Here is a 19,166-nt window from a genome sequence, read left to right as displayed (position 1 = left end):
TGATCAAATACTTTTTTTAATCCACTCACTGGGTTTTTCCCATTGCTTAACTGATCTGCTAATCTTGATTTTGTTCCATGTGCTGTGTTTTGTAGAATGTGAGGCAGTAGGATAAGGAAACCACCAACCTTAGTGTGGGCAACTGACTGGGAAAACCAGCTCAACAAAGGTTGACATAAACTCAGGCTTCTTCCAACTGTGTTTTTGTTTCTTCTTTAAACAGTTTCCTAAGCCAGAGTATTTATTTGCTGGAGGAAGATGACAGCATGTATTGCATCTCTGCTTGGAATGATCAGGTGATCTGGTATTTCATTACCCTGTCCTTCCCTTAGGACTCTCCATGCACAGTCATAAAATGCTATCTACTGGGGAGGGCTTTTTAAAAATACTTGTTTTGGGGCACTTAGGGTTATGAGCACACAGCTGAAGATCCTTCTCTCTTGTATCGTGTGGAGACCATGCCAGGCCTGGGTTGGGTGCTGAGGAAGTCCCTCTACAAGGATGAGTTAGAGCCCAAATGGCCAACACCAGAAAAGGTCAGTGTTATCTCTGTTGGACTTACCTTATGGAACAGGGTTGAATTTTGTTCTTAAATTCCAAATTTTGGGTAGAATACCAAAGTGATATTCAATGCCTGAACTCCAGACATTATCACTTCTTGCAGTATTAGTACTATTTATTTAAAAGGGATATTCATGTTATCTTCAGAATTTTCCCGTGGAAACAAATGTGAAAAATAAGAACCAAAAAGATCTCTAAATCTCTCCCAAATTTTTTTTCCCATTGCAAAGTTCACTGGAAGGAGCAGGGAGGAGAGATGTCACTACTGAAACATTTGAAATTTGGTGTATCAGTGTATAAAATGTCATGAATGAGAAACACTGAAAATCCTAAATTCATGTTTGAAAATGATCATCAAAATTCCATGCTCTTTTCACAATCTATTTGGTCCATGCCACTTGGAAGTATACCTCTTTGTGGAGGACATCTCTTACTGGCATGCTCTTGTGCCTCTACTTTACAAATGATTGAAGCAGATTAGGTGGCTGGACATGGCAAAGCAATTGAGCAAACCACAGCAGATTCGCACATAAATGACCTGCCTTATTTAAGCTTTTAAAGCTACCATGTTTTCTATTGCAGTTTTGTATACTCTTATCTGCTTATTTGTCTCAACTTTGCTGGAGTTCTTTATTGTTGGCACCTTTCAGAAAAAATACGGGAATGTTTGATAAACTTGAACCAATCCTGTGACTTCAATCCATGATAGATGCAAGAAATTTGAATTTTCAGCTCCAAAGAAAACACCTGAAATCAAAGTTGGTTCTGGATTCTGAGATATCAGACCCAAATCAGCATCTCTTTTACCTCCCTTGTGGTGTTCATAACAGTGCTACAGCCAGGTCTAGATTAGCCCTGCTATCGCCTAGAGTTGTGGCTATTAGCCACAGTGTGTGTGTATATATAAAATTTTTTGCCACTGTGTGACACAGAGTGTTGGACTGGATGGGCCGTTGGCCTGATCCAAGATGGCTTCTCTTATGTTCTTATGATCTCTGTCTATCAGAGCATGCCATGCATGAGTGTTTGGATAGTCACTGGATGACAGATGGAAAGTGGTGGACTAGAAGGAGAAATCTTGCTGCATATCTTGATCTGCTATTCCCATGCATCTTTCACCTGGCTTGTCAGGATTAAGATATGGGGGAAGGGGTTGCAGAAAACAGGCTTTTTCCAGGCAAGCATTTCTTGCATTGTGCTCTACTGTTTGCTCTGATTGTGCTTCCTTCAGCTCTGGGACTGGGATATGTGGATGCGAATGCCAGAGCAGCGGAAGGGCCGAGAATGTATCATCCCTGATGTATCACGTTCATACCATTTTGGCATTGTGGGGCTCAACATGAATGGCTACTTCCATGTGAGTAACTCATATAGACCAAGAGAGAGAGAGAGCAGGAATCAGCTGCTGTGCCTAGCAGACACTGAAACCTTCTGCTTCCAGATGACACTAAATTGTTCTGGGTGGTGAGAACCAGAGAGGATTGTGAGGCACTCCAAGGGATCTGTTGAGGCTGGGTGAGTGGGTGTCAGCGTGGCAGATGAGGTTCAGTGTGACCAAGTGCAAAGTAAATGCACATTGGGGCCAAGAATCCCAGCTACAAATACAAGTTGATGGGGTGTGAACTGGCAGAGACTGACCAAGAGAGAGATCTTGGGGTCGTGGTAGATAACCCACTGAAAATGTCAAGACAGTGTGCGATTGCAATAAAAAAGGCCAACGCCATGCTGGGAATTATTAGGAAGGGAATTGAAAACAAATCAGCCAGTATCATAATGCCCCTGTATAAATCGATGGTGCGGTCTCATTTGGAATACTGTGTGCAATTCTGGTCACCGCACCTCAAAAAGGACATTATGGCATTGGAAAAAGTGCAGAAAAGGGCAACTAGAATGATTAAAGGTTTGGAACCCTTTCCTTATGAAGAAAGGTTAAAACGCTTGGGGCTCTTTAGCTTGGAGAAATGTCGACTGCGGGGTGACATGATAGAGGTTTACAGGATAATGCATGGGATGGAGAAAGTAGAGAAGTCCTTTTCTCCCTTTCTCACAATACAAGAATTCATTGGCATTCGATGAAATTGCTGAGCAGTCAGGTTAAAACGGATAAAAGGAAGTACTTCTTCACCCAAAGGGTGATTAACATGTGGAATTCACTGCCACACGAGGTGGCGGCGGCTACAAGCATAGACAGCTTCAAGAGGGGTTTAGATAAAAATATGGAGCAGAGGTCCATCAGTGGCTATTAGCCACAGTGTGTGTGTGTATATATATATATGTGTGTGTGTGTGTGTGTGTGTATATAATTTTTTTGGCCACTGTGTGACACACAGTGTTGGACTGGATGGGCCATTGGCCTGATCCAACATGGCTTCTCTTATGTTCTTATGATCCATTAACTATGGCAATCTGTTAGCATCCTCTTTTGACATTGCCAGGAAGTTAATAATCTGTGTGTGCGGGGGGGGTTGTTTTGCAATCTGGTAATGAACATGGTCACTGTTCAGCTTTTTATCCTTCTTGCTGTCAAGGCAGCCTGACTTTTCCAAACAAAATCTAATCCTTATTTATTACAAAAATTTATTTATATATTTGCCTTTTTCACAGGCAACATGGGACCCAAAGTTGTTGGGGGAAGCTGCCCTCTCTCCCTTCCACATAAACAATCATTCATATGGAGTGATAATTAAATCACATTTAAACATAAAAGCATTCATGCTAGGTTAGACCAGTGATCCTTTTTCACACATTGGCCAGCCAGCTGCTCTTGGGAGGCCAGCAGCCAGGGAGGGCAAAGAAACCAAAGCCTTGCCCCATTTCCCTCCCTGTCCCAGCACTGGTATGCACAGTGGTTCTGCCTCTGAACATGGCAATTCCATTGAGTTTTCATGGCTTATAGCCACTGAAGGATCTAGTTGCCTTGCATTTATCTAATCTCCTAAAGCCAGACTAAATTAATGGCCATCACCACATCCTATGGCAGTGAATTCCACATGTTAATTCCTCTCTAAGTGATGAATGCCTTCCTTTGTCTTAACCTACTTATTTATTTTTATTTTATCAGATTTATATCCCGCCCTCCCCTAACGGGCTCAGAGTGGCTAACAACAGTTAAAAACCACATAGAATACTAAAAAACCTACTGTCCATCAGCTTCATTGGGCACCCACAAATTCTAGTATTATGCTCAATTCTTCCTCTGCAGGGCTTGTTTCTGTGAGTGTGTAGTAGTCTTGTCTTTAATAATGGTTTTCACCAATTTACCTGGAATAGATTAAATGGTTTGCAACTTCCTGGAACTCCTTTGGATTCCTTTTAAGAATTGGTGTTCCTAACAGCCCCCTGGAAAGGAGGGTGATTTTTAGCAATACTGTATATTTTGTTAGGAGATTACCAGGTGTGTACTAGGGGTGTGCAAAAAAAAAAAATAATAATTCGGAAATAATCAGATTCGGAAATATACAGGGCCAAAATATTCGGAATACCATATATTTCTGAATACCGGCATTCGGAATAGCCATATATACTAGAGATATACAGCTATTTCCGAATATAGGGCCCAGTTATACCCTATGGGCCATTGAAATCAATGGTGAAATAGGGTATATTGGAAGCTGCCTGGAGGGGAGGGGGTTTGAAGGAGAGCCCCCAAATCTGCAGGGGACCTGCAGGGGATTCTCCCCTACAAACCCCCCAAGTCCCAAAAAGATTGGGCCAGGGAGTCCCATTCCAGGGGCACCCAAAGAGGGTGCCCCTATCCCACCATTATACCCTATGGGCCATTGAAATCAATGGCAAAATAGGGTATATTGGAAGCCGCCTGGAGGGGAGGGGGTTTGAGGGAGAGCCCTCAAAACTGCAGGGAACCCGCAGGGCACTCTCTGCTACAAAACCCCCAAGTCCCAAAAAGTCCCTGTCTTTGGGCTCCCCAAAAGGCCCATTGCCACCGATGCTGGGGAAAGCCCAATTAGTCACTTCCTCCGCTATAATTGCTGTGGGGAAAGTGACTCTGGCCAGAGGCGGGCTTGAAGGAGAGGCCCAAAAACTTCAGGGCAGCTTCAGGGGACTCCCCCACATTCAACCCCCTAGCCCAAAAAGACTGTACCCATCTGTGGGCACCCCAAAAGTAACACTGTTCCCAATGGCGAGAAAAAACCAATTAGAGGCACTTCCCCCATTGTAATTATCGTGGGAAAAGTGGTATCTCTGGGGAGCAGGGGGTTTTGAGAAGAGCCCCCCCAAACTGCTGTGCAGCTTCAGGGCACTGTCACACACAAAACCCACAAGGCCAAAAAAAAAATTGGACCAGGGGGTCCAATTCCTGGGGCACCTAAATCCAAACCTAACTTCACACCACAGAATCTCTATAGGACCCAAATGCACTACATCTATCTATCTACTATATGAACCCTGCTGGCCTGGAACCAATATAAACCCAGTTGCCAATGTCACTGCCACACAAAACACAATCTGCTCAAAGTCTGCTCTGCAGACCTGGCTGCAGCAAACCCAGATGCCAGCTCTCCAGCCCTGCCCCAAACAATGCGGGGAGAGCTGGCCAAGCACAAAAGGCATGCTGGTTCTGGGTCTCTCACCCAGATGCCAGCTTCCCTGTCACAGAACACGCCATCTACAGATGCCAGCTCTCCAGCCCTGCCCCAAACAACATGGGGAGAGCTGGCCAAGCACAACAAGCATGTTGGTTCTGGGTCTCTCACCCAGATGCCAGCTTGCCTGCCACAGAACAGGCAATCTACAGATGCCAGCTCTCCAGCCCTGGCCCAAACAACACAACTCTCAAACAAGAGAAGCGGTGGACCACACCTAACTCCACATCATTCTGTATCTGACACAAAGCAAAAAGCATTTAGACTTACCTTGAGTGATGGATGGTTGGCTGGTCCAGGCTCTTTTGCGTTACCCAGGGTGCACCACAAGGAGGCGAGCCAGAGTTGCACCCCAAATGAGGAAGATCACTGGGAGGGCCTCAGATTGTTTGAGAGGAAGGGAACCATTCCTTCTCTCTCAGCTCAGCAGCAACACACCAGCTATCACTGTCCCATTAGAGGGACCTCAGCATTGGTATGGCTGCTGGCTGCCTGTCATCATCACTGGCACCTCCCTCTTTCTTCCTCCTGCCCCTGAAAAAAAAACTGGGTTATCCTGGCTGGGCCTATGGGTTCTGTCGGTTACAGCTGGGGGCTGCAATGGCCCTTTCAGTATTATTAGGCATGCGTGGATGGGGACTGGGGAAATTTGGATTGCTTTGCAGATCTTAAACCAGCATTCACTTTGGGTTTGGGGGTGAATGAGGGGTGGGGGGTGCACTGCCAGTCAATTTGTGAGTGAGTTTTTGGGCTGTCTTTGGACTCTAGTCTATGTTTAGTGGGAGAGCATTTTACAACCACCTTCTAAGCGCAAACCAAGAAAGGATGCAGGCACAAGTAGGTGCTCACTTCATTCACTCTCAAAGTCTACATTTGGGGAGCCGAACAGAGGCAAGTTGACCTTCAGGAAGACGAACTGCTCAACTGTCCAGGGTTGCAGGCAATTGCGATGTGGGCAGACAATGTCGCCCATATGTGAAAAGACGCATTCGCTCTGCACGCTCGTCGGTGGGCATACGAGGAACGCCAGTGCGATGCGTGCCGTGTCAGACGAGAGCATTTCTGTGTGGGTCTTGAAGGGCCCAAGAACCTCCACAGTCTGAGAAAGGACCACCCAATCCTCTTGGGTGAGATGGTTCTCATCCCAAAAGACCCTCGTCTCAGAGACAAAGGCATTCAGGGCTGCTCTCTGCTCCACCATGCGCTCCAGCATGGTACAGGTGGAGTTCCAGCATGTGCTGACGTCACCGATCAGGCGGTGCCCTGGCACACCTGTCAGTGTCTGTTTCTCATGCAGCAGATATGAGTCCGTATTGCTGCGTGAGAAGTTACCTGTGATGTGCCGATACTTCTGGAGCAGAAGTCGGTACTCATGGGTCGTGGCTAGATACCGATGATCCTGGCTTTTCGTCTGGCCCAATGCATCCTTAACCACAAGGTGGAGAAGGTGGGCCACGCAAGGAAGGTGTTTTAGGGCCTGACACTGGACAGCCACCTTGATGTTGGAGCCACTGTCAGTCACCACGAAGCCCATGGCGACGTCCCAGCTGCCTACCCAGTCCTCTAACTGCCATGAGAGGATGGCTCCAAGAGTGTCTGCTGTGTGCGGCGTGTCGACTGTCGACCACTACTGCCACCCCCACCCTGCAGCTCACTCGGTTGCCATCAATGCACAGTCAGGGAGAGATACCCCTCGAACACATGTTTGGAGCTCCAGATATCTGAGGTGAAATGAACAGTCCTTCCGGCAGCACGGGACAAATGCTCCTTCACCACAGATCTGGTCGCCCTGAAAACAGATGGCACAATGGTCCTGCTAATGGTGGTTCTAGCAGGAACTTTTTACCAGGGCGCCAGATACTCAAGCAACCCTAGCACCCCAGGATTCTTGAACACTGAAAATGGAAGCCCATGGGTGACCGACCTGGCAAGGTTCCAAGCGATCACCCTCCTGCAGTACCTGATTCCCCCTCTTGGCACACAGGTACCACCCCCACCAAACATCTCAGGCAGAGATGGCTGGCGTCCCTGCCCTGTCGCGGAACTCTCCTGGAGAGCTCTGGAGGTAGTCGCAGTGGGATAGACCTCCTGGCTGGGTGGTGTTGGCCGCTTGGGCACCCCAGCACCAGCCTGCTTCTCCCCCTTCTCCACAAATGGTTCCGCATCCCTCCTGGAGTCAGGTGGGCAGGGTCTCGCCCACGACTGATCCGGGCCCTGCACAGCTGGCACTGCGCATAGCGTGGATCCTCCATAAGTCGGAAATGCTTCCAGACTTCGGAGGTGTTCGGATGCCCAAGCTGACCGGCAGCTTGGTTGTTCAGAGCTACCTCCTGTGAGGTGCTCAGGCAGACACATCGTGTCTCGGGGTGGCAGGAGGGGCTGGCCACCGGGGGGAAGTGGGCAGAGATGGAGGCACCCCATGCGGCCTCCCCTCCTGGCCATCCCCTGAAGGATTGCTGGTGTCCAAAGGAACCGAAGAAGGGGGCTGGTCCTCCTCAACCAGCTTCTCCTCCAGCTCCTGCATAACTCCCTGCACCCTCCTTGGGGTGATCGTTTTGGACAGAAAACTGTCCCCAAAGCTCATCTCCAAGGAGGGCTGCTTTTGCTGCCCCTCCTCCAGCTGCTGAGGCCGAGCGACATCAGCTGGAGGAAAGACTGCCTGAGCAGCAGACCCCTGCTCAGTGCCAGCACCTAATGGCACCTCTGCTGGGGGCGCCCCAGCAGCAGCCTCGATGAAGGGCCCAAGGCGGGACTTCTTCATCACACTCCAGCCAGAGGTTGGAGTGCTGGAAGGCGGCTGTGGAGTGGCCCTATGCACAGGTGGAGGGGGGGAAACTGGGTCCTCCCTCTCTCCTCCACCCATCTAGTCTTCTCCTTGGCCTTGCCCCCAGGGCCTCTCTTATGCTGCCTGTGACTTATGTCACTCTTGGCCAGTCTCACACAACCTGAACTGAGAGTGGGGTTTTTTACAAACCTAACTCACTACACTGTACCCTGAACCAACAGGTGCCCTGACTTCTTTTTAAAAACCCTCCCACCAAAACTTGTTTGTTTGGTCCCTAACCTGTCCTTCTTTGGGTTGAAGTAGTAGTAGTCTGGTAAAATTTAGGAGACTAGGTGATCCTGCCTCTACCTGGCTACAGTTTTTAAAAGGCTACTTTGAGATGAAGGCAATCTTTGTTATATCCTCCTAGTTAAACTTCTCCTAACTAGATTCTGGGACAAACCGGATTTCCTTGCAAACTAGAAATCAGGTGTCCCCTATAACTAGAGAGAAGCTATGGTTTACCCTAAGGAAATCTAAGGATGTACCAGCTTTCAGTGGCTGAAAGTAAGATGCACTGCAACCCTAGTCTCTTTAAAAGGGAGCCTGATGTGGCCTAGTAGTCACGCTGCCTTTTATGAGAAAACTAAAATCTTTTTAAATTGCCCCTATCTGGCCTGGTTGAATTTTGAAAGAAGATAAAGCCCTAAACTGGATTAATTTTTTTTTAATTTAAAAAACCACAATCCCTAAAAACACCCTTAGTAGTGGAGCAGCCTATTTAGTGGCCCTAGCCAAACCGAAAGCACCCTCAGACTCCAAAAATAACTATAAAAACATGAAAGTGACCCACCCCACACACCAACCCCCTCACGCCCACCAGACGTAATTTTAAAAAACCAAAATGTGACGGAAAGAAACTTAACTTTTAACACCCCCCCACCCAAAACCAGAACCAGGAAAAGGGACAACAGGACAGGATGCAAAACCAACAACAGATCCAAACAAATCACTGAGAAAAGGCCAAGAAACTCAACTGTTAAAAAACGGATATTTTATTTTATTATTTATTTATTTTATTTTATTTTATTCGATTTATGTCCCGCCCTACCCCACCGAGGTGGGCTCAAGGCGGCTTACAACATAAAAAGCTAACAAAAATCAGTTTAAAATACATTAATAATTATACAATAAAATACATAAAAACACATAAAACTCACTTCAATATGTACTATGCTACCTTTTCTTAAATCAATTCTTCAATATTCTAGTATTCAATAATCTGATGTTCGAGATTTGAATATTCAGGCATTCCGATAACAATTAATTATATGCCAACCGGAAGAGGGCTGTTTTGCAGGCCCTGCGTAACTGTTCAAGGTTCCGCAGGGCCCTCACCTCCTCTGGGAGCTGATTCCACCAACAGGGAGCTGCAATCGAAAAGGCCCTGTCTCTGGTCGCTTTCAGACAGGCCTCCTTTGGCCCAGGGATTATAAGGAGGTTCTGAGACCCCGATCTCAGCACTCTCTGGGGAACATGTGGGGAGAGACGGTCCCTAAGGTAGGCAGGTCCCAGGCCATAAAGGGCTTTAAAGGTCATAACCAGCACCTTGTACCGAACTCGGTATGTTATCGGCAGCCAGTGCAGTCCCCGAAGTCCTGGCTGAATGTGCTCCCGCCTAGGGAGCCCTAACAACAGCCGGGCAGCGGCATTCTGCACTAGCTGCAACTTCCGGGTTCGGCACAGGGGCAGCCCCATGTAGAGGGCATTGCAGTAGTCCAGCCTTGAGGTGACCGTTGCCTGGATCACTGTTGCCAGGTCGCCGTCCTCCAGGAAAGGAGCCAACTGCCTTGCCCGCCTAAGATAAAAACATGCGGACTTGGCAGTGGCTGCTATCTGGGCCTCCATAGTTAGAGTAGGCTCCAATAGCACCCCCAGGCTCCTAACCCTGTGCGCCGCTGACAGAGGCACACCATCGAGGGCCGGTAAGGGAATCTCCCTCCCCGGACCACGGCGACCCAGGCAAAGGACCTCTGTCTTCGTCGGATTTAGCTTCAGCCCGCTCAGCCTGAGCCATCTAGATATGGCCTGCAATGCCAGGTCCAGGTTTTCTGGGACACAGGCAGGCCAGCCGTCCATAAGTAGATAGAGCTGGGTGTCATCAGCATACTGGTGGCAACCCAGCCCATATCTCCGGGCAATCTGGGCAAGAGGGCGCATGTAGATGTTAAACAACATTGGGGAGAGAACTGCTCCCTGAGGGACCCCGCAATCCAGCGGGTACCTCCGGGACAGTTCACCCCCAATCGCCACTCTTTGTCCCCGACCCTTGAGGAAAGAGGTAAGCCATTGTAGAGCCAACCCCTGAATCCCATGTTGGCAAGACGGCAAGTCAGCAACCAATGGTCGACCGTATCGAACGCTGCCGATAGGTCTAACAACATCAGTACCGCTGAGCCGCCTCGGTCCAGATGCCGCTGGAGATCATCCACTAGGGTAACCAGCACTGTCTCCGTCCCATGACCCGGGCGAAAGCCCGACTGATGGGAGTCAATGACGGAATGAATTTAACAATGAAAATTAGGTCAAACACCCCACCCCCCAAAAGAACCAGAAGAGAAAAGGAACAACTGCAGTGCAGCGCAGCGCAGCAGCAACAAATCAAACACAGAATCCTTTTAAAACAGTAAAAAACTTGACTTTTAACAATACAGGAACTTTACCAACCCCTCCCCCCAAAAAAACCTTCACCCTAACCCCAAGAAATCCAAGTCACCTAAATCAGGAAAAGTAAAAGGACACTGCACTTTTAAAAGTCCTCTCACTCAAATTGGCAGCCTCCCCACCCCAGGCACCCACCCCCAGCAGAACCCCCTAACCCCAATAAGCTACCCACCCACTCAAATCTGGATAAGTAAAGGGACTCTGAGTCTTAAAAAGTCCTTTTACTTTTATCCTAACTAAAATAAAAGCAAGAACCCCAAGACTGTCTTACCTTAGATGTCTTCTCTTCTTCAGGCAGGTCAGGCAAGGCTGAGAGAGAGCAGCAGCAGTTGAGGCCAGCACAATCTCTCTCACACACCAACACCAACACAGCAGGAATGGAATGGAGTCCAGTCAGGCAGATGCCTTAAAAAGGTTCTCTGGCCCTACACAGAGCAGTTTCAAAAAATACCACTGCTCTGTGATTGGCCAGAGAACAGTGTTTACTTGGATACCAAAGTAAACAAAAGAACAACAATGTTGCTGATGGCTGGGGGGTTAGCCCAGCCACACAATAGCCCTGCAAAGCATGCATTTGCAATGTATTTTGCAAATGCATGCTTTGGATTGGCTGCTGGGGCTCCCCTCCCCCTCCCTTCCTGATCCCAGGGAGGCTATGGGAGAGGCAGGAAAAGGCTTCCAAAGGCAGGAAAGGAGGCAGACAGCTCCCCTGAGGCTGCAGAAGCTCCTTTCCCACCTTTACTATGGACTTCCGAATATTGATATTGATTCGGAAGTATACGGGAGCTGTATACAGCTGCCATATAATTCCTGTGAATTGGATTCGGAAGTATACGACACCATATACTTCCGAATCAAGGGGTATTCGGAGGTTTATTCGGTTCAGCTGAACTGAATGTACACCCCTAGTATGTACTACCAAGACCTGGTGACATTGTCTATGTTTGCTCATTAACCCTCTTACATCTTCACCTCTGCTTGATTTGGTTCTTCTGTCGCCCTTTTCCAAAAACAGCTGCTCTAATTTGGGGTATTTCCCACAGTGAAAACAAATGCAAAGATTTCATTCCTTTTCTCTACTGTCTCTGTGTCTTGGCAATCCCCTGTTTTCTTGCCTCCCCCCCCTCCCCATCTCCCTGGCCAGTTTTCTGACTACATATTTGTGTGCATAAGGCAGAACATCTCTGGATACCCAATTACAGGACAAATAAGGCTGGGCTACCCCCTTCATACCCAACTTGAAAATGTTTCAGTGAATCTGGTTGGCTGCTATTGGAAAGAGAACAGGAGTTAGTGAACATTGGTCTGATCCACTGCTTTGTAGACTCCTTTTGATTTAAAATGTCTTACAGGCCAATGAATTGAATAAACTCAATACCAGAGCTGCTTATGAAGTAATCTGTTGAATAATATTTTATGTATGCTCCACTTTCCCCCCTGTAAAATGTGCTGGTGCACACAAAATTACTACCATGTAGAACCCACATTAAAATCCTTGATCTAGAGGCTACCTCTATCACATACAGTTGCTCACCATGGCAATGGTGGTGGGGACTTCCTTGCAGTTCTGATCACTGTTCTGGTGTGCACAGGCCCAGATTTCCCTACTTGCTCACTGTGTTCTAAGCCAAGTCCAGGAATAGATGAGCACTAAATCCTAAAGATGTTTTGTTCTTCATTTTTCTAGGAAGCCTATTTCAAAAAGCACAAGTTCAATACAGTCCCTAATGTACAGCTTAAAAGTGTGGAAAGGTGAGTGCAATGCATATGTAACTAGTAGCCCATCCAAAGTGTGTCCAGATCTAGGCACACTGCATTCTCATTGATGCACCTATCCAGCCTAGACTTGCTCACTTAGGCTCGCTGTACACACTAAGTAGATTGGGTCTAGGTAGCAGGTGCCCCCCCCCCAACATATCAGGTGTAACACAATCTCTTGTGAGTTCTCCTAAATTCCTATGCATGTAGTGCCCAATGTGGATTAATGCCATAGTGCATGTGGAGAAGGGCTTCAGCCTTCCTCCCCTTCATGCCATTTTCCCAGCCTGAAACAGTCCTGGGGGAGTGCTCCCACCCACTGACCCAGGGCTGTTTCACGTTGATAAAATTAATGCTAATCTACATCTCTACCCTATTTTAGTTATGTCTTCTTCATATACTTACCTCTACAAATGCTCTTTTTGTCTTTCTAACTAATCTATTTAGAGACCCTTGTATGAATCTAGAGTACTCTATGGGTTACCCCTGCCTCTCCTAATTTTCTCCTGTGCGCCCATTTTTTTATCTGTTGAGCAACTAAGTGTACTGATGAACCTGCTGGATATAAGTCATGGGTGGCCAGTTGAGCATCACTGGGGTGCATTTACCTCTCTTGATTTCCACAGTCTGGCATGGGCAGTGCCGGCCTTAGGGCGCATGGCACCCTAGGCAAGCCACCTGCCCCCGGAACCAGGAGGAGCAAAACTCCTCCAGCATGCTCTTCAAACAACTTAGAAGAAGCCCAGGCCCTTGCAAAGTGGGTAGGGCTGAGCCTTGTCGCTCCTCTGATCATGGGGGGGGGAGAGCACTGTGTTGGGGAAGGGAAGGGGCACGTGACGGTGGTGGCAGCAGTGTGGGGGGGAGACAAACAGGCAATTGTCTTGGTTGGGGGAGGGAACCCAATTTGCTGCCCCCCTTCCTGGCACCCTAGGCAATTGCCTAGTTTGCCTACTGGGCAAGCTGGCCATGGGCATGGGCACTGGGAAACCAACATATGCTCACTATGCTAGTCTACTCCTTGCCTCTTCAAAACATGTGCAGAGAGCAGGAGAGAAGAGACAAGACTTGGGGGGAAGGAGGGACCAATGGTCTGACTTAATTCTTCTACCCAAGTTGTTCATCCCCTGGGAGGGCCAAAGGGCTGGCTACGTAAACCATTCCTGTGGAATACCTTCTCTAGTTCTTGGCTCACAGTCTGAGCTGCCTTCAGATAAGTCTTGTAACAAGTCTTATATGCATGCTTGCACATAGCAAACTCTCTTTTTTATCACACAGCTTGAAGAAAGATGCATATGAGATTGAGATTCACCAACTGCTCAGGTAACGTATGTATTAAGGAATGACAGACTTCTTAGTAATTTGACTTTGTGGAATCCCATCTCTTAAGTGGGGAGGAAGAGAGGACCATCTAAGCTGGTAGATTGTTTGTTGCCAGTCAGTGTCTATCTTCAGGCCTCTCCTTTGCCAGTTCTGACAGTAAGCTATGCTTGCTCTGAATGAGTTTTGATTAAAGCAAGATGTTTGCAATGAACATCAACTGTATAAGAAAAAAGGAGTAGACCTTTGGACTGCTTTGGAAATTTCCTACGGCAGTCTATATATTTTTATTAAACCATTTTTATGCCACCCCTCCACCCAGTCAGCATCTCCAAGACTCCAAATCTGCAAATGTTGTATCTCTTAACTGTAGAGCACCTGTATGTGAAAGTGAGAATATGTTAGCAGATGGTATAATTCAGGTGTATAAAATAGATCTAAGAGACTTCTTGACAAACATCTGGCAGGGGAGACATCTGAACAAACTGAAGCTTTAATGACAGACAATTCTAGGCCAATCCAGCAGGTTTACAGTTTGGGTTGTTAAATTTTTGAAGGATTACTGGATTTTGCAGTACTTTTAAAGATACTATGAATACAACTTCTACAGACTTCTCAAAGCTACTTAAGATTTCTTGGATTGTTGATCATGCCTGTGAATGTGCCTCAAAATTTGAATCTTTTTATTTCTGTCCTCCTCTTTCTTATCTCCCCCTGACTTCATCAGTGAGGCAGAGGTTCTGGATCACAGCAAGAACCCTTGTGAGGATTCCTTTGTGCCAGATACAGAGGGAAAGATCTATGTGATGTATATCAAGATGGAGCAAGAAGCAGATTTCACTACCTGGACTCAACTTGCCAAGGTTACTTCGTCTTTCCTTCCAACCTATGGTATAGAATGTAGAAAACTCCATCATTAAATTGCATTAGTTACAAGCCACATGATTTCATAGCCAGTGCAAAAAAAAAGTTCCTAATGGCAGCCTCACCATTTCTAGATTATTGTGAGATCTAAAGAGCTTCCACTGCAATTGACCAAGGCTTGCTGGCATGTTACTTATAAACCGTCCCCTTTCCCCCTGCTCTTAGTGCCTCCATATTTGGGATCTGGATGTCCGTGGGAACCACAAGGGACTTTGGCGGCTCTTCCGGAAGAAGAACCATTTCTTAGTAGTAGGAGTTCCTGCCTCACCATATTCGTAAGTGTCCTTCTTGGGAAGAAGCTGCTTCTTTAAAGGCCTTTGGTGCCAGATGACTTAGTTGGGGCAGTTTCTCTCCTCACATTATTCTAGCTGCTGTTTTGACAAATGGCATTGATGTTGATGGTTCAGAAGGGAGCAGCACAGAAGTGTCTAGTTAAGCACCAAGTCATTGTCAGGTTGTCATTGCCATTCTATGCTAGTCCCGTTCCATCTCCTCTAAAACTAAAATCCAAAACAAAAAACAGAAGTTGTAAAGAACTTGGCAAAACATAATTAATCATTCCTGTATTTTGCATAAATACATACATGGATGACCTCCAGAGGCATCTGGATCAGGGTGGGTTGGCAGTGCTGTTGCTGTTGGACCCGTCAGTAGCGTTTGACACGGTCGACCATTAGCTACTGATCCACCGCCTCATTTATGCTGGAATACAAGGGACTGCCTTACATGGCTTTCCTTCTTCCTCCAGGTTCAGGGACAAAGGATGGCAATAGGGGAGCAGCTGTCCCAAAAGCACTTATTATGTGGAGTGCCACAGGGGACTGTTCTCTCTCTGATGTTATTTAACATCTACATGCTTCCTCTTGCCCAGATTGCCTGGAGGTATGGACTGGGATGTCACCAATATGCAGGTGACACCCAGCTCTATCTGTTGTTGGCTGGCCGGTCTAACTACGACCCAAATAATCTGGACCTGGCACTGCAAGCCATGGTTGGTTGGCTCAGGCTGAGTTGATTGAAACTGAATCTGACTAAGATGGAGGTCCTGTACTTGAGTCATGGCAGTCTGGGGACAGACATCTCACTCCCAGATTTTGACAGGGTGCAACTGGTGCCGGTGCTGAAAGTTAGGAGTTTAGGAGTGCTCCTGGATCCCTCTTTATCAATGGAAGCCCAGGTAGCAACCACTGCCAAGTCGGTCTTTTAACATCTCCAGCTAATTAGGCAGTTTGTTCCCTTCCTCAAGCATGATGACCTTGCAACAGTGATCCATGCCATGGTCACCTCGAGACACATTCAGTCTGCTCTGAAAGCACTGCACTGGTTATCCATTGCATACTGGATTCGTTTTAAGGTGCTGGTTTCTACCTTTAAAGCCCTATATGGCCAGGGACCTGCATACCTATGGAACCACCTTTTCCCATATATTCCTCAGAGAGTACTACGGTCTGGATGTCAAAACCTTATTTCAACCACTGGCCCTAGAAAAGCCAGTCTGGCTGCAAACCAAGTGAGGGCCTTCTTGGTTGCAGCTCCACACTGGTGGAATGAGCTCCCTGAAGAGGTTAGGGGCCTGTGGGATCTTTTACAGTTCCACAGGGCCTGTAAGACCGAGCTCTTCCACCAAGCCTTTGATTGGGACTTCCACCTGGTCAAATATGAAATGCTATCGTGTTGGATAAAATTGAACTATTCTTTAAAGATCCTGCCTTAGATCTGAACTATGCCTGGAGATTTGAATTTATGATGGAAATCATGATGGAAAGGATTGGCACACTGCCATTACGAACATAATACTCAATATTTTATTTGTCATTTTAAATGTTTTAAGGCTGTAATTGTACCTATGGTTTTTAATTGATTTTAATGTACTGAAATTTACCATTGGCCTTGTTTGCTGCCCTGAGTCTGATTTGGCAGGGAGGGCAGGATATAAATAGAACTAAATAAATAAATTAATAGAAATGCAGCCTGTGTAATATTTTACCATGTTTAATGGAAATACAATTGTTTGGCATTAGAATTAATTTTTTCTACCACTATGCATCACATAAGATGGCATATGCCTTTTTCCCACTGCTTCAGGATTTTCTTTTATTTATTAACTCCGTGCGGTCAGCATACTTCTACAGGCTGTTTTGGCTTGCTTGTATTTCTGGTGGTTTCCAAGATGGGTATTAAGTGCTTCTTTTCATGCTCATTCAGTGTACATCTGCATATTACAGGGTTTTCCTACATGTGATTTTAACTTTTTTTTAGTTTGCCTGCATGTTAGGCCTCAGTTGAGTGCCTAATAATACTGATGGCATGGCATAAAACTCTATATCCACATTGTGTCCCACGTACATGTCTCATTTTAACAAGAACACTTTGGAAGTTGTTTTGTGGTGCGTTTAATGCACCATTTTGCCTGCTTGGCTGTCAGTTGGGATTTGGTGGAAGCCCAAGTTTTTCACAAGAGAAGAGAAATGATTCTTTGATTAGCCTCTGTGTGTGCTGAAGATGGTGGTGTAGCATTTCATCTGCCTCTAGGATAGCTGTGGGCAATGAAGGGAGGGACTTTGAGAGGCCCTTGAAGAATGCAAATGGCAAAAGATAGTTGAGAATAAATGGGAGGCAGTGATCAGGGAATGTTTGGATTGAGAATCATGCAGGATGTGTAGTCATAGAGTGGCCACAAGCAAGAGAAGAGAGATCATCATATGGTGTTTCTTTGTCAGTTCCACTGTTACTAGGTGGACTCCTCAATTTCCGCTCCCCTACATCTTATGTATCCTGGTCATTGGTCATCTTTCACTCCTTTCTCCTTTCTTTTAGATTCAAGAAACCGTTGTCAGTTACCCCAATCTACATGGAGCCCCAAGCCAAGGATGAGGCAGCAGGTCCTGTAGTAGCAGCAGCAGCAGCAGAACAAACGTGAAGCAGGACTTACAGCATCATTTGGATTGCCTTTGCTGTCTGCTGTGAGAAGAGAGGCACAGGCAGCCATGAAGCTCTGTGGGATCTGTGTGTCATTTTGCTGGAAGGTCTCAGGAGTAGGGGGCAAGACAGATGAGCTACAGGGCTCCCCCTGCCCGAAGGCAGCTGCTGTCAAGTGTGGATAAGTTGCCTTGAGAAGGCCACAGCAGGCTCCATTTAGTATTTTTCTATGCCACTGCAACAATGCAATTTGTCTCATTTTTAACACTGATGCTTTACTAACTGTGGCCCCCTTCCCCCAAATTGGGGGCTGGGCCAGAGGGAGCTGTTTAAAGGGTTTGGTTCCTTTTTTTAGGAACTCCTCCCACACCACTGCTTCAGGATTTTTTTTTATTTATTAACTCTGTGTGGTCAGCATACTTCTATGGGCTGTTTTGGCTTGCTTGTATTTCTGGTGGTTTCTAAGATGGGTATTATGGTGCAAATTGAATGCATGTGGGGGCAGTTCTGTGGATAAGATGAGCCAGCCTACCTGCAGCTTAGCTAATAGGTAGCCAAACAAATACATCACCTGTACATGAGGAGATGGTTTTGTGTAGAATGTGGAATGCTGCAACATCAGGATGTGAGCCACAAAGGCACTCCATGTATTAGCACTGTGGAATACCTGTTTTGGATTCTCCAGCTAGTTTTCTTCTGTTCTCTTTCCCAACTTGTGTCAGAGGGGCATGCCACACAAGAAGAGATCTTCTAGGCTTCTGTCAACCCATTTGGTTTTGTTGGCAAATGAAGTCACCTTTTCCTAGCTCCAACTCATGGCAAGAGGCAGACTTGCAGTGGCTTGCAAAGGCTGAGGATGTAGGGCTTGTCGTTGTTACTGTTCTGTGGCTGCAGTGTGTGATGTTGTACAGGGTCCAGGAAAAGGGTCAAGGATCAGATGAAAAAATGCCTTGTGTAAGCAACTGGTAGTCTAGAAGGTTTTGGTGTGCATCAGTTCTTAAAAGTACAGGTGAAGAAAAATAAATATAACCAGATTTTAAATGCTCCTTGTTTATTTGGAAGTGGGATTCTCGGAATTTAAAAATTCAAACCCAGAAACACAATTGTCCCACCATTGGAGGAAATTTGCTTATGACCTAGAGAGTTGATAGGACTTGAGTCTCTTCTTCTGACTTCTGCCATCCTTGTCGTTTGAGGCCAGGGTTGATGATGCTTATTCCACAAAGAGCAGGGTTGTGTGTGTCCTCATGTGCGCACCATGGGAAAGGTGGCCAGTTCTTCAGATGTTCTGGACTTCAAATTAGCATTGCGAATGTGATGGAATGGGACAGATAGAAGGTGAACAGAGGCTTCCTTGTCCACATTCTGTGCCTTATGAGGTGAAGGAATGCTTGGGTCTAGAATATTATTTTCAAAATTATTCAGTGAACAATTAAGGGACAGTTGGGTTTTAGTTCTACAGAAGCCATTCCAAGTTCTGGATTCATGAAGGATTAACATGAGGTTACAGGGTTCCTTTAATCCACCTGCAAGGTAGTAGTCGTCTCCTAGCTAAGTTTCCGTCCTTTGCCGCTTCTTCCAGAGCTGGAGAAGTG

General features: G+C 46.6%; 1 protein-coding gene across 2 annotated transcripts in view; it reads left to right on the top strand.

Annotated features, from left to right (window-relative positions):
- The window catches only part of POMGNT1 (protein O-linked mannose N-acetylglucosaminyltransferase 1 (beta 1,2-)), a 69,428-nt gene extending 50,816 nt beyond the window's left edge, over window positions 1–18,612 (top strand). For both annotated transcript variants that reach the window (XM_060231754.1, XM_060231755.1), the window contains 8 exons: window positions 224–296; window positions 408–536; window positions 1,793–1,918; window positions 12,341–12,405; window positions 13,687–13,731; window positions 14,456–14,591; window positions 14,818–14,927; window positions 17,470–18,612. In XM_060231754.1, the coding sequence (XP_060087737.1) occupies window positions 224–296; window positions 408–536; window positions 1,793–1,918; window positions 12,341–12,405; window positions 13,687–13,731; window positions 14,456–14,591; window positions 14,818–14,927; window positions 17,470–17,572 (787 nt within the window). In that variant the 3' untranslated portion in view covers window positions 17,573–18,612. The remainder of the gene's footprint in view (window positions 1–223; window positions 297–407; window positions 537–1,792; window positions 1,919–12,340; window positions 12,406–13,686; window positions 13,732–14,455; window positions 14,592–14,817; window positions 14,928–17,469) is intronic.
- Window positions 18,613–19,166: the final 554 nt, after the last annotated feature.

This window comes from Heteronotia binoei, chromosome 2 (assembly GCF_032191835.1).
Source record: "Heteronotia binoei isolate CCM8104 ecotype False Entrance Well chromosome 2, APGP_CSIRO_Hbin_v1, whole genome shotgun sequence".
Taxonomy (NCBI): domain Eukaryota; kingdom Metazoa; phylum Chordata; class Lepidosauria; order Squamata; family Gekkonidae; genus Heteronotia; species Heteronotia binoei.
The sequence above is the reverse complement of the archived record's forward strand: the minus strand, read 5'-3'. Positions and strand labels throughout refer to the sequence as shown.